The sequence below is a fragment of the Polyodon spathula genome, chromosome 4 (genome assembly GCF_017654505.1).
Source record: "Polyodon spathula isolate WHYD16114869_AA chromosome 4, ASM1765450v1, whole genome shotgun sequence".
NCBI classification, from domain to species: Eukaryota; Metazoa; Chordata; class Actinopteri; order Acipenseriformes; family Polyodontidae; genus Polyodon; species Polyodon spathula.
In genome coordinates, this window is record NC_054537.1 from 69,489,123 (window position 1) to 69,504,456 (window position 15,334).

General features: G+C 35.6%; 1 protein-coding gene across 5 annotated transcripts in view; it reads left to right on the forward strand.

Annotated features, from left to right (window-relative positions):
• The first annotated feature begins 2,534 nt into the window (after positions 1 to 2,534).
• Positions 2,535 to 15,334, forward strand: part of LOC121314795 (protein cordon-bleu-like) — a 104,982-nt gene continuing 92,182 nt past the window's right edge. For 3 of the 5 annotated variants that reach the window (XM_041248472.1, XM_041248476.1, XM_041248475.1), the window contains exons 1-2: positions 2,535 to 2,681; positions 3,193 to 3,381. In XM_041248472.1, coding sequence (XP_041104406.1) covers positions 3,338 to 3,381 — 44 coding nt within the window. In that variant the 5' untranslated portion in view covers positions 2,535 to 2,681; positions 3,193 to 3,337. The other 2 variants (XM_041248473.1, XM_041248474.1) reach the window with 2 other exon arrangements.

Consider the following 15,334-nt stretch of genomic DNA (forward strand, 5'->3'; position numbering starts at 1 on the left):
TTAAATTACCAAACCAGAAATAAACAACTCTGGCATTTCATTTTGGGGCTTTTAATGTAAGCAGTCTTAAGTTCTAACAAGGAAATGTCATGTGTAAGGTGTCTCTTATCATAACAGAAATAACTTTAAGCAGTACTGTATGAACAGCCAGAATTGTGCAAAACGACACTTCTTGTAACAATAAGAAAAAAGGCAATCACTTGTTTTGTTTTGTTTCCTGAGATATACATAGTTATGAATTAATACATTCCTAGTTTGTCCACTGTACTGTCTATAGTACATAGTTTTACAGGGTGATGCTGACAAGCAGGTTTTGATGGGGAGTAAGCTTGCACTCCTAACTAAATCCAATCCACTGTGGAATGTAAAGAAACAGGGTTGTCTTCTTTCTACTGAAACCATATCCTGGAGATTTATACTATGGAGGAATGTGTGAACAGACTCCAAGGCAAGGGGATTTTCTTTTTAGCACTACTGCTTTGACTTTATGGTTTGTTTGTCATTTAAATTTGTATTTTAAATAACATTTTGTTTGTTTGTTCGTTTTTTATTTATTAGTTTAATAAGGGTAAAGCAGTCTCATTATTATTAACTGCATTAGCTATAATAACCATATTATTGTAAACCTTTTCACAAGTACTTTCACTTTGCTCACACTAGATACAATCATATGGGTATTTATTAGTCATAAATGCATGTACAGCAAAGTTCCAAAGGGCAGAATTGGCAATGAATTGACAATGCATTTTTTATAAATGCCAGAAACTGGGAATAAAATTGATGTTAAACTAAAGTAATAGAAATCTACATACAAGAGAAAACCACAGATCTGTAGCTGTCTGAACTCTGGGTAAAGACAGCATAGCAGCTGGCTCTCCATGAGTAACATAGCAACAAACCTGAGAGGATTCTAGTGACACAGTTAACAATGTCTTCAGTTTTCCAAGTAAAGACACAGCACAAGGGCTTATGAACGTATTACATTTTACACCATGTAAACCTGAATACCTTACCTATTTATAGATCTGTCATGTGTATTCTGTTACATTCTATAAAGCAATTTTTTTTTTTTATTGTGTTGCTTTTTAACAAGTCTGTTACCAAGCAAGCTTCTTAACCACTGTCTAGAAAGAATATGGATGAGTGTGTTGTGTATTCTTATACCTATTCTCATCAGCAGGGGTCAGCCTTATCCATCACAGCAGCATTTAACATACGTAATTCCTGATTTTAAATGAATCCTCATTTACATTTCAGAAAGGGTTACTTCAAATAACATTGCACCTGTTTTTAGTTTTTAATTTAGTTTTGGAATTTTAGAAAAAGTGCCAACACAGGTTACTTTGGCATTCATAACTTTAAACTACTCCACTTGTTTCCACCTTCGCTAGCACTGCATTTGCAAAAAAAGTGGCGCTTTGTTTTTTTTTTTTTTTAGCTCTAGGATTTCCATCTTCCCCAGTCATTTATTAGCCAAAGGTGTTTATGCCAATTTATAAAAATTACATGGCAAGTGACAATTAATGAAACTGATTAGAAACAAGCTTAATGAAACTGATTTTTGCACAGTGTTAAATTGCTAAAACCATTCAGTAAATTAAATAAAAAAAGTCATAAAAAAAAAAAAAAAAAAAAAATAACGAGAATTGCAGCTATATTGCTTTTAAACTCTGGTATCCCTGTTTTTTATATATATATATATATATATATATATATATATATATATATATATATATATATATATATATATATATATATATAATCTTCCCTTTGAAAAAAAAAAACAACACTCAAATTAGAAAGCAACGTAACGGCTTACCTAACTAACATAAATCTAGGCTGCTCCTTTGACTGAAAACCTGTATTCCTCTTGACTGTCAGGTACGATCTGGTTTGCTCTAAGCCTCCAAACTAGCCAATAACACACTTTGTACAGATGCATTTCGGTGATGGTGGACCTTACAAAACGTTAGTTTTGATTACATGTACTGTAAGATGAAGCATATGAATGACAGCACTTTGTAACTAAGCAAGAGCTTTGGTACATAGTTTAGTAACCTGATGTTACTGTCTGATTCGGTTGAAGACAAACTCAAAGCAGGACCGTTCTTTTTAGTTTTAGACATGGATGGTATTTCCAGTTTCCAAAAACCTCTGATACTGTAGGTAACATCAGCAAAATATTTTTGCTCCCTTACTTGCTTAAGACGCTACACGGTGGTACTAATGTCATGATACCCAACTACAGTCTAAACACAGTAGCCTTTTATACTGTACACGTTTCCAGTACACTGTCATTGCAAAGATAATGCTGCTGCAACCATAGAATCCCCTGTTTACTATAGTAGAGATGTCCATTGTTCAGTTGTTAGTTTTTTTTTTTTTTAATTACTTAATTCATTAAGCTAGAATAATTAATTGCGAATTGTACCGAGTTTGACACTGGACCAACTTCAGTTCTTCAACTGGTTGTTTTTTCCGCACCACTGCTTGCTTCACTACCCTGTTGCTCAGTTTGTGTGGGAGCACCAAAGTGTGCGACTGCCAGGCTTGTCCTCGCAGTATGCCATAATGAATTCCCTTTGGGGCGTGATTGACACGGGAGTGCTGACAAAGGCGGGTTATGGATCAAAGTAGAGCAACGACAGAAAGAAGGGCGATTGAACTGTTTTAATTTACAGGTTACCGCTTTTGTTGGAATATTCTAGAAATGAGAAATACAAACTTATGGCCACAGTTGACACGTTGAGTATTAGAACTGGAATTCTTAATGTGTTTCTCGCGTTGCGCTGTGAATTCAGTGTGTGTTTGTACTGTAACTATGTTGCTGTACCCAATGCATGACAGTGTCGCGGAGTTTGCTGTCATTTCCATATGCGCTTAAAGCCAAATCAACATTTGGTTAAAACGCCTGCGAGGGAATCGATAGACAAGTTGAAAGTGTACGATAGCGGTTAGCTTTTTCTTAGGTCATAAGCTGCATGTTTATATAACACCGATCACTATTATCAGGCTTCTGACAAGCGAGGTACGCAAACAAGTGTTGAGTTTATTTTTATAGACAGAAAACAGACCGACTAGTTAAGGCTGGTGATTGTTCCCATTTAACTACAAGGCCAATTTATACACCAGTATATTTTGGAGATAAAGTTCAACGGTGTTTTTTTTTTTTTTTGCCTTTCATTCATACAGCCTTTGAAGGAATACTACATATTGAAGTTACTTCCAGTGTGTTTCTAGAGTGGATTCACTATACAAACTGAAAATATTACATTTATGTAAAAGTGGATAGTTACAACATTTCTGGGACAATCCGTAGACGTTACATTGAGAGAGGATGGAGAAGGTCGGAGTCAACACAGCCGCAAAACCACCCACCGGGTAAGAATATTTATTTATGTATTTCTGTATGTATGTATTATTTTGGTAAATAGTACAGATAGTGTGTCGACAATACTTTCGCAGTGAATTCCATTTTAAGTTTCATTTTAGTATTTACCGGACTTGATTAATTTTGTACACCTAGGCTGCTATACTCGGTTAACAAGTGCAGCATTGTCCACTGAAATGGAACAGCCAAAATATGATTTTTTTTTTTTTTTTAAATAAATAAATATTGTGGTAACTGCAGTGGTCGAGTTTTAGATATGTGAAAATAATTGTATCCAGGTATATGTGCCATCATACTAAGGTTAAAGAAAACTGGATGTTTTACATGCTAAGTCGGTTGTATGGCTCATTTGAGTTTGGAAACCCAGGTTGGGAAGGAGGGACATACCCAGACACACAGCACGTCATTGCCTCCAATAACCAGTAACTTATAGATATGATGCCTAACTTCCATTGTGTTCATAGAGAGAATGAGCTATAAAACAAGACAATAGACTCCAGCATGTCTGAGGCACAGTTTAAGTGTAACACACTACAGTTGTCCTGAAATGCTGCTGTTGTGTCTGTTGCAGGGAGTGTGGGTGTTTTGGGCATACAGGCCGAGATAAATTTAAATGTACTTTGAACAAAAGCAGATAAATAGCATCTGCCACCTGGCAAACGATGGTGTTAGCGGGTATTCAATATCCACTCTTAAACATTGAGGAGAGGTTTTTGTCTTTGCATTACTGTAGGTCTCCAAAGTGTTAACCATTGTTATTTGTTTACCAGGGATGTTTGAACAACTGCACTAACTGAATACAGCCCTTTCATTTTACTCTGGATTGTTTATCCATCTGTTTACTGCACCTGTTTTATGAGAAGGATGTCTTTCCCCCACACCCTCATGTGTTCATTTATGATTAAAAGCAACCTTTTTGTTTGCTCAGCATTTTGATAACAAGGTGTGAAATAATTGTGCTGATTTTTGTGCTGACTGGGTGCTTTGGCATTACAGGCTGATTAAAGGTCCTAATAAGCATCAGTATAATTTTCTCTTAGGCATTAGCTGAGCACTGTATTTGTCAGCCACTAATGTATATAGTGTTTGCATTCAGAAAAGTAATGTTTTTTTCCTGTATGGAAAGTAAGCAGTTGCAGTCAAGTTCTAAAGAGCATGTAACAAACAAGTACATATATAAAAATATTAGAATTATAAAAGGGGGCTCCCAAGTGGCGCATCCAGTAAAGGTCACCTGCGTGAGTGCAGGATGCGCACTATAGCCTGGACGTCACCGGTTCGAGTCTGGGCTATTCCACAGCCAACCGTGGATGGGAGTTCCCAGGAGGCGGCGCTCAATTGGCTGAGCATTGCCGTGGGGGAGGGCTGTAGGTAGGCCAGGGTTTCCTCAGCTCACCGCGCACCAGCAACCCCTGTAGTCTGGCCAGGTGTCTGTGGGCTTGCCTGTTAGCGTTCTTGGGAACTGCGTTGTCCTCCTACACTGTAGCTCCTGGGCGGCTGCATGTTGAATCCGCAGTGTGTAAAGAAGCGGTCGGCTGACAGCACATGCTTCGGAGGACAGCGAGTGTTCGTCTTTGCCGCTCCCGAGTCAGCACAGGGGTGGTAGCGGTGAGCTGAGCCTAAATAATAATTGGCCATTTTAAATTGGGTGAAAATAAAAATAATTGGCAACAACTAAAATTTAAATAAATAAATAAATAAATAAAAGGGAGTCAGTTGTGACTGCTTTGAAGTGGTCTGTTGCTTCTTAACACAAACATGTGTCAGCTGTTAGAATTATAAACAGAACCAAGATAATGAGGAGATGCATTTGAAACATATGCTCTATGCCGTGATTACACAGTCAGTTTTCTAATATTATTGAAAGGCAATTACAAGTTATACCAGCGGTGTGACTTTAGTTTAAAAAATGTGTGTTGGGGGGGGTGAGGTTGGTTCTGCAGCTGGGGCAAGCATGAAGATTATTCTAAGTTACATACAGTAATACATTTAAAAATAAACATTCATTTTCTTCAGATTGGCGCCTTTCATTTCAGGACAGGAAGGGGTATTTCACAGCCACTGTACGACATTAAGATCCCAATGTTCAAATAGAAAATATTTGTATAGTATTGAGACCCTAGACATCAGAAACAGTATCACGATTGAGCAATTTCACAATTAAATCACCCATGCGGCATTGCGCACAAACTCTGCCTTGGTTGGTGTTTCTGCTGGGTGCTAATAGAGACTGCTATACTAACTAGTAATTAGAAGAATAAATGATTGAGAAATACAAATTTGAGTACTGCTGCAGTGTGAGGACATTTGAAAGTTATGCAAAGTGAGTCATTTGATGTATTCATTTAGATGTGAATGGCTGTTTTTGGTATACGTTAGCTTTCAAGTTTCAGACTAACACAGGTTACTTACAGAGTGCTATTTTATTTATGTTAGCTGAAGAGTAATGTCATTTATTGAGTGCTATTTTATTTTAGTTGGCTTCAGAAAAAAGTATAATATAGCTGTTAATTCTCTGATACCATTTGAAAGAAATACATTGCAACTAATATGAAACGACAAACGTAGCACTGCCGTGAATGGAAAGCACCAATGAACACATGTTGCATGTTGCAGTCTTTTTTTTTCATTATGAGATATTATGAAATATTGGGTAAACCTTCCAGTTGCCCGTTTGCCAAGATCTTAAAAGTACTCACCAGCCATTTTTCAAGATTTCTTTTTCGTACACTGTTTCTTGATAGACTAGATTAATTGGTGAGTTAATTTTTAATCGACGCAATCCCACAGGTATGATTAAATCAATTACAACCTCTAGTCTAAACAATAATAGGAACACCAAAGATTCAAGGTGTCCTGTTTTTATCTATGTCTGACAGAGTATTATCTACTGGTGTATTCAAGCTGGAACGTTCTGGAACACCGTTCCGGTACTTTTTTCTATAGGCAGAACCTTGACTTAAGAATTAATTCCAGAATCTTTACTGGTTTCTTAAGAAAAAGCTTATGTGGTGCCTGACCGGTCTAATTTCAGTGCCTGGGCACCAATGAAGCAATCAATTTTCAGTGAGGAAATCAGATTAGTCTTTCCATTGAATAATAGGCACTAGTAACAAAACAATCAATGTCTGATTCCCTACGTACCAATTTTGATGGTGCGCTCAGAATCGGAGTCTCTGATAACTGGAGTATATTTTAAATGTTTGCAGAGTCAAGAGTCACACACATCTCCCGCACAATTGTCTGATTTCAGTCATTCTTGTGATGAAATGAAGAGAACATTAGGGACTTATATTACAAACTACACTCAAATGATGAGAACATTAGGACTAATATTACTTTCGATTGGTCTATAACCTAACTTGAAAGCTAACATGATATCCATGGATTGAAAACACGTAACATGCAACAATAGGTTGGCACTTTGTGCCCTGGGGGTAATCAGATAAATTTCGGGCACAAAAGTCTATTTTTAGCATAATTCCTTGGAATGTCACCAGACTTGTGCCAATAGTCTGAAATGTTTTATCCAGAGTTTTTTTCCTTATCTCTGCCATTAAAAAAACGTTTGTAACAAATTCATTCGGGAGTTTTCACGATTTAACAAGTTCCAAATTAGGTTTTTTTGATGAACCAAAATTTTAAATATATTTATATATATATATATATATATATATATATATATATATATATATATATATATATATATTAACAAAAAGCATAAATAAGTGCTACACATTTATTTAAAATAATAAAAAAAAAATTGTAAGTAATGTTATAAACTATTTATTTATTTATCTGCTTTGCTTGTTTTTGTCTCATAACTTATAGTACCAGAACTGTTTTTTTTCTCTGAGATCAAATGCGGTAGGTCCAGGAAAAAAAATAATATTCAGAATGAAGTGTAAAATTCAGTTGTCCAGAACTGTCCGCAGATAGTCTTTAAAAATAAATTTAAAACAAAAAAACATTCTAATTGTACTGATACCGTTCTTAAATTGGTGGCAAATAAAAAATAACATGTATTGTGAGATTTGTAATTTTATCGTGATATACTATAAAGAGCACCATGGTGATTGAAGTTCTGCCCTGTGATGACCTCATAACTGAAAAGAATAGAAATAGACATGAATGATAAAAATAACCAAAAAAAAAACAGACCACTAAAGACAGTATTTACCTGCTAGATGGTCTCAAAACAGCCAAACGTTCCTGTTCTTTAAGGTTTAGGACTACATCACTGGGACTACTGAACACTACATTGTTGGCCTGTCTGTTTAAATCAGTGTGCACCTACACATACTGGATGCTTCAAGTTACAAACAAGGAGAAATATAAATGTCCATGGAGATTTAGTTTAGCTATGTGTTTGTTATAACTCACCAATACAAAACTTAATGGCTGGTTTCATAGGTCCATATTAGCACTAGTCTAACTTTCTTAACTAAAGTAACATCAGGTAGTCCAAGATTAGTGCTAATCGGGGTCTGTAAAACCAGTCCTAAGGGATTAACACTAATCTTTGGACTAATTTACCTGAGGCAGTATTAGGTAGTCTAACAATTGCTCTGATCAGAGTCTGTAAAACTTTAGGTATAAGTAAAACTACTTATTTAAGTTTGGGTTTAAAGAAGAGTATGTCTTTATCACTGTATGCAATGTGCAATAAAGTGCAGTAAGTGCTTTGTTCAGTATCATTTTAATTAGTTCAGTGCTCGCTGCTGTTTTCAAGTTGTAATGCGTGGCTAGATGCAGACTCATTGTTCTACAGCACCTGGAAACAGACCCATTTATTTCCCTCCTGGACTCCATTGAAATGAGCAACAGAAAATGTCATTTATTGGTCATGTGACTTGCAAAGCACAGCTGCAGTTGATCTTGGTGTTGCTTTGTGAACCATGCAAACAAAGGGAGAACCAAAAAAGATACAGAACTCAGTGTCATTTGAGTCTTGGCAATCACCATTGCAGAAACACATCTTTTTTTTTGGGGGGGGGTGGGGGGGGTGGGTAAAAAGAAGAACAAATATTTCATTCAGACAGTCTGGCCTGGCAAAAAAATTGGTAACTTTTAGGGTATTAGTGCACATTTGGAACGTTTTGCTCATTGAAAAAGCATGTCTGTATTTGAAGAGTGGAGGATTTTCATTTCTGGGAAACCAAGATACTTAGCTATCTGCAATAATTAAAACAAATACAACCACAAACAAGCACATTTAAAAAATAGGACAGGGGGTAATTATGTATGGTGTAGTCGAGCTGGAACGTTCCGGAACATTTATTCCAATGCCACTGCAAATACATATGGGAAAAAAAAACCCCAAAAACATGTGTATGCAGATTAACTGCCAGAAACTAAGCAAATGCACTATATTGAATGGTAGCTAGTTAAGGTCACGATTTATTGCAGTTATTTGAGACCAGGAGTTGCCCTGCATTCCAAATGCTGTATGCTTCTGCTATTCAGTCTGAACGTGGCATTTGTTATAGTCATTTTAAAAAAACATAGACACTTATAAAAGTTATCATGGTAAAGCTGCACAGTAAATTACTGTAGCAGTTTTCCCATGGGTTATACTCATTTAGGATTTCGTTTACCATGGTTTGACATGTTTTTTAAGATAATTTACTCTACCTATCTGGGCTTTACAATGCTTACCTCTGCTTTATCATGCTTTCACTAAGCTTCATTGCATTGCATTATTTTAATTAAGGTCATTTTTAATATGGTAGTTCCTGAAATGTACTGCATTGTACCCCCTTTTATCAGTCCCATGGGTGTACCATACCTGGCTGAAAGTGTCTTGGTTTATGATCATAATTGTATTGTGACAGTGTTAAATGCTATTGTCACACTACTTTATCTCACATAATTAACATTATGTAATGGGTTTTTGAGGTATGCAACTGCTGTCATTTAGATAGCATACATATTTAATAATAATAATAATAATAATAATAATAATAATAATAATAATAATAATAATAATAATAATAATAATAATAAAATGTGCAACATATTTTACAAAAACAAATCATAGTAGAAACATGTAAATAAATCTATCATGTTAAAAATAATGAACAGCTCGAAGGGGGTTTGCCTAACAGCAGATCACACCAGTGTGTGCTTGAAAATGAGTTTGCTCATTGATCTACAGTAGCAAAAGTTTTTTTGTGTTTTGAGGGACCACTTTGCTCTTTTAATCTGAATTTGTAATGAATTGGCAACTCATCCCATTGAGTGTATCTACAAAGACACCATCTTACTATTCAACTAAAGCAATATTAACTCATCAACCGGTAGGAGGAGATTTATTAAACATTAAACGTGTAAATTGTATTTTAATGCTGCTTTGAGTTTGTGCTAAACAGGAGAGATAAACGTACAATACATGACATATTTAAAAAATAAATGTAAACGAGTAATGCATCATAAGCAATCAAATACACATTTACTGTACTAGTTAGCAAAAGCTATAACAAAGGGTGGAGAAAAACTGCTGGAACTCTATAGCCTGGACAAAATAAAACACAGAAAGTGCTCTTCTTGCTGTTTTTGAAGAACCAAAGATTGGTCTGAACGCAGAGATGTAATTTGTTTGAACTCTATATCATTATCAAGCCATTATCGTTATTATTAAGGATACCTTCTGCATGTTTCTAAGATGTCTTTTCTTAGCTGTTTAATAAACATGTTTGGTGTACTATATTAAACAGGCAGGAGAGGGGTTTATCTTCAGTTGAGCCAAGTTTAATTATTTCGTAGATTTTATATATTTACTCTTTTCTCTTACTAGGCTGTTCTTTTTGTAGTACTGTGCATGTGAAATGTTTTGGTTAGAAGCAAGTGCACCTTCAGAATAAACATTTAAACTAAAAACAAAGAATGCTTTTGTTATCATGATACATTCTGGAAATATGGGTCGGGGAACCATTGTTTGTTGTGGCTACTATTCTGTTCAATTTCACTTGCATTGTTAGTCATTATTTGCAAGGAAGCTATCTCTTTGGAAGACATTTGGCAGGCAGAAAAGAAAAAGGTTTTTTCTTCCTGTCCAAATTCAAGTTTAGTATTACTGCACACATGCCCCTTAATCAATCAATCGATATTTATTTTATGTAGCGCCTTTCATATTGGACCACCATACAAGATAGTGAGGAACAATGCATAATACATTACATACAGTGAAATACAGGGCATAGTACATTAAATACAACATTAAAAAAACAATGCAAACATATTAAATATAGGCATAATACATTAAATGAAAGTCTAGGATGTGAATTCGAAACATTGTGGATGCATGTGTCAAGCAGAATCATACGAATAAGATGGAGTAAAAAATCTGAAATAGCAAATTAGACAACAGCTAATAACAGATTCCTGGCTTAGAGAGCATTAAAAGCAAGAAAGAACAAGTGGGTCTTGAGAGTTGATTTGAAGCACGCGATTGTGGGAGCTGCATGCACTAAAGCTGGGAGGGAGTTCCAGAGAGTCGGGTGCCATGAAGCTAAAAGAGTGCTCTTCGAGTGTGGCACGCTTTTACTTGGATATAGCCAGCAGTCAGGGGACCTCAACTTGCGTGCAGGGACATAGCGGGTCAGCAGGTTGGAGAGATACTCTGGACCTAATATTCATAGGTGAGGTTACGTTCTACCCTTATAAAATGTTGCAACAAAAAGAGAGGCTTGCTTTTTAAAATGGCAACAGTAACAAACCAGCACAAATACATAATTTGCTGGTTGTTTTTTTAAGAGTCAGCAAAGCCACGGTTAGTAGATTTATTTGTTTGTGAAAAGGCAGAAAAATAAGTCTGGTACTCTGCAACATTAACTGATAAGGAGAATCATACATCAAAAGCAGTGATCTACAGTAAGAATAACACAATTTAAAATGTCCTTGGAGAAAATATACAAATTGGGGTGCTTTGATATTTAATATTTCCTGCTAAGGGATTACGATCCTGAATTTTAAAGCTTGATAACTTACACTAAGTAGCAAAAGGCTCCTAAAAAATACATAAATAACATTTTGCATATTTACTTAGAATCCACTTACTAAGTTTTGAAAATCTAGGCCATACTGTATTGCAGATGGTCATGTCTCAATTAAATTTGTAGCTATATTTTGAGGCTTCCTCATCCAGTTGTGAGGAATAGTGTTAATGTACTTTTGCTTGGTTGTTATTATGAAGGGTATATCTTGAGAACTGTTCATCTGAATTGGACAAAGTTTATAACAGAACCAGCTATATAATGCAATGCAAATGAGCGTTTTCAGGTGTCACAAAAGTGGTGTTGCATTGGCTGCAACCAATGGCGGGCATTATACTGAAATTACAGATTACATCTGGAAATGTCTTACCTCAAAAAAACTACTTTAATTATTCTGTTATAAATATAAACATGTATAATAATGGTCTCCTTACATTTGTGTTTCTTGCATCTACACAGAAATAACCCAGCAGACTTAAGCCTTTCGTAAATATTTAATTGCATCACAATGTATGCAGGACATTTCAGAAGCACAGTTTTAGGCATCCATCAGTCTTTGTTTTATTGATGTACAGTACAGTGAAACAGGAGGGTAACAAAATAGGACAAATGATGTGGAAGCCACAGTTGTATGATCCATTTGAGCTCTTAAAAGCATAGGAGGGGTAAAATCATGTACATTTTAGCAAGAGCTGAAATACTTTAATTTGGGTGACCAGTGTTCTGGTATGTACAGTACTGCGAAAGCATAGCATCACTGGCAAGGCTAGTTACTGGCAGGAGAGAGACACAGAAAGCTGCAGTTAAAGCACTGAAGCACATATTTATTTAGAGAAAATTAACAAAAACAAAGAAACAAGGCACAGGGGCCAAAATAAACAGTTTAAACAAAAACACTGCTGCTTAGACTGGGTATTGGCCTTCACTAAGACAGTTCGAAACACAGCCCATATACTAATATACTCCTCTCAACCTCCAAACAAATTGTCTTAGGGCTGCAATTAAATAATCATATTAAGGTATTGAATATTGTATATTATGTGTGGGAATTAAATTTAAAACATAAGCAAGTTCTTTTTGTTTTGTAGGACAGCAGTTTTACCACAGCTGACTCTGTAGATTCAAGGTTATGCACATTAAAACAACATTCACATACAACACTTGATTACTTATATTGGTACACTATGTTGTGCAGTTCAATAACAAAGTGGTAGGCCTTAGAAAAATATCGCACTGTATTTTTGTTTACAATTCAAAGCACTTTCTAATGACAGTGAAATTAACAAATTATGCATGGAATTACACTTTTGAAGCCATTTAAAATTTTACTTTTAAAAAGTATTCACTTTCTGTAAGCTGTTGTACTAATGTTACAGCTTTTGTAATTGTGGAGGTTATATTAATCCATCATTGTGATCAGTCACCAGCCTTGTTTGCACAAGAGCAAGCAAGCGCAAACCAAAGATTTACACTTCACTGCACATGGACAGATTGCCTCTTTTAAACATTGTTGATAAAATTGTAAACCTTCCAGGATATCTAGATATGGCTGCTCTTTTATTAATTGGGCATCTTTGCAAAACACAAAGAGGCTGATTGCAGAGACTGGTGTTTAACACAAAATGAAAATGCCACACCAAGACATGTCTTGGCCTATCATTGATTTCTGCAAATAAGCAATTAAAATTCCAGCTCTCATGTGCAGTGCATTCTGTGGATCTCTCTGAAATACCTCAGTCGGGGGATTGGAGGGTGTAGCAGATTACAAATAATTTCATCCTCACTTGCTAGTCAGAAACGTAGCAGTTCTTTCATAACAAGTTCAGTTACACAGTGGCATAACAGTGTATACAAATGTACTGGGCTTGATTTGGAATCTGCAAATTAAATCAATTGTTGCAACTAGTTTCTCAATAATCAATATTTAAAAGCTTTAAAAGCTCCATTAATGTATAGTTGGATACCAGATATTATTGTATGTTGCAGTATACAGAAGAGATTGCTGTCCTGTATGTGAGTTATTAGCATGCCCTGTTTATATGCACAATCTAATCAGTTTCAAGTTATCTATCTGAGTAGTCGATTCCCAAATCGTCCATGTCTTCTGCATACAAACTAGTTTTAAGCTGGAAATGGGTTGGGGGTTTAATCAGATTCATGCGAATATGTTCAGAAGCATGTAAACTCAAAATTTTTTTTAGGTTCAAAACAATCAACTACAAAAGAATAAATTCTCTGGGCATGAAAACGTAATTAATGTCACATGTACATTTGATCCTATTTCTAGAGAACTGGTTATTCAGTTGTGATGGAAGTTGGTAAGGACACACTTAAGCAAAATATTCTTTAGGGGTATTTTGGTATGGACAGTATAACCCGCTTAAGTGTATAACCTATTTTTCACAAATATTTATACACTTAAATGGAGTATGCACTTAAGCAGGTTGGTGATCTGAGATCCCAATTCTTACTGTAAAATATGACTGTACTGGCAGAAAAATGCATTATGCTATAGTCATAAGAAATTTATGTAAATAAGAAATCACAGAACCATCAGTTTATAATGTATTTTGTTTAAACGTACAGTAAATGGTAAACAATTAATAGTGATTCACCTTCAAGAATTAAATTAAAATATTTGTTACATGCTGTATGTATGCCGCAATTTACTATATATTTATTCAGAAAATTGTATGCATTTACAGTTTCGACACACGTCTGTATGTCATTTTAACATACTTTAAAACTAAACAAAAGTCATGATTGACATACCTTTAACACATGCATTGTTAATTTTAGCACATCATAGTCCTTTATAGTCTCTTAATGCAAAGTCTGTCAGTTTCCTTTTTTGCAGCTGTTTTAGATCGTGAATGAAAAAGAGTAGATTGTGTAAAGATCTGTACGAAGTGTTATCTTGTATTGTTTTGTGTCGCTGTTGCGTGTTTTGTCTGTCCTGAGTGCCTGTGCATGTGAGCAAGTGCATCTGTGGGGTGTGTGGGAGCGTCATCGAGTCGTGACCCCAGTGTGCTGGTGAATGTTGTCCAATTGTGTTGTGCTTCCTTCCTTTGATTTGTGGGGTCTGTCTACATTGTATGTCTTGTTACGTCTAAAGGTTACATGTTTTCGCTGGGTTTTGCTTTATAAAGACAGCTTGCACATTGCTGTGGGCTGTGTTGTTATGTGCTGACCCTGCTAAATAAAGTCTGCTGTTTAGCAAACGAGATCTTGCTGAGGTAGTCTGGCTCCTTATTTTCACTCAACGTTACAATAGTTTTCAACAGCTGGCACATGTTACTTTAAAAGGGAAAGGATTAAATGAGCATTGAGACAAATACTGTCTCTCTTGTTTGAGCTCAGACAGGAAAATATGTTGGGGTTAGCATTTTACCAGAGCTATGGATATTCCATATACCCACACTAGGACAGGGGTGTTCCAATAAATACACTCTACTATTATACATAGTGGGTGTTACTGTTGTGGATTATTTTTTAAATCGCTGAAAGTCTCTTCTACCATCTGCACTGATATGGTTAATCTTCTCGAACACACATACTGTAGCCACTCCTGATAGTCTTTACTTTACTGTGCTTGCCAACAAAAACCACCACCTCTTAATTCCATTTTGGATTCATTTTCCTACTTGTGTATCTTATTTTAACAGCTTGGGCTGGTCTGAACATGAAAAGATCAAGTGACTTACTATCCAGAATTGGTTATATAGTGAGTGAGTGGATGTGCTGGGCTTCACAACTAGGTTATGCAGTCCTTAATTTGACCAGTTAATTTGACCACATAGCCTGCATATTCAAATACTAAGCTATAAATAATAATTATTATTCCTTCATCAAAAACTGCTTCACATAGCAATTGAGAATGACTGTGTATAAGGGATTTCTTTTTTAATTGCAAGAAAAGGTCTTATTGGTCTGTGTGATATTAGTCCCC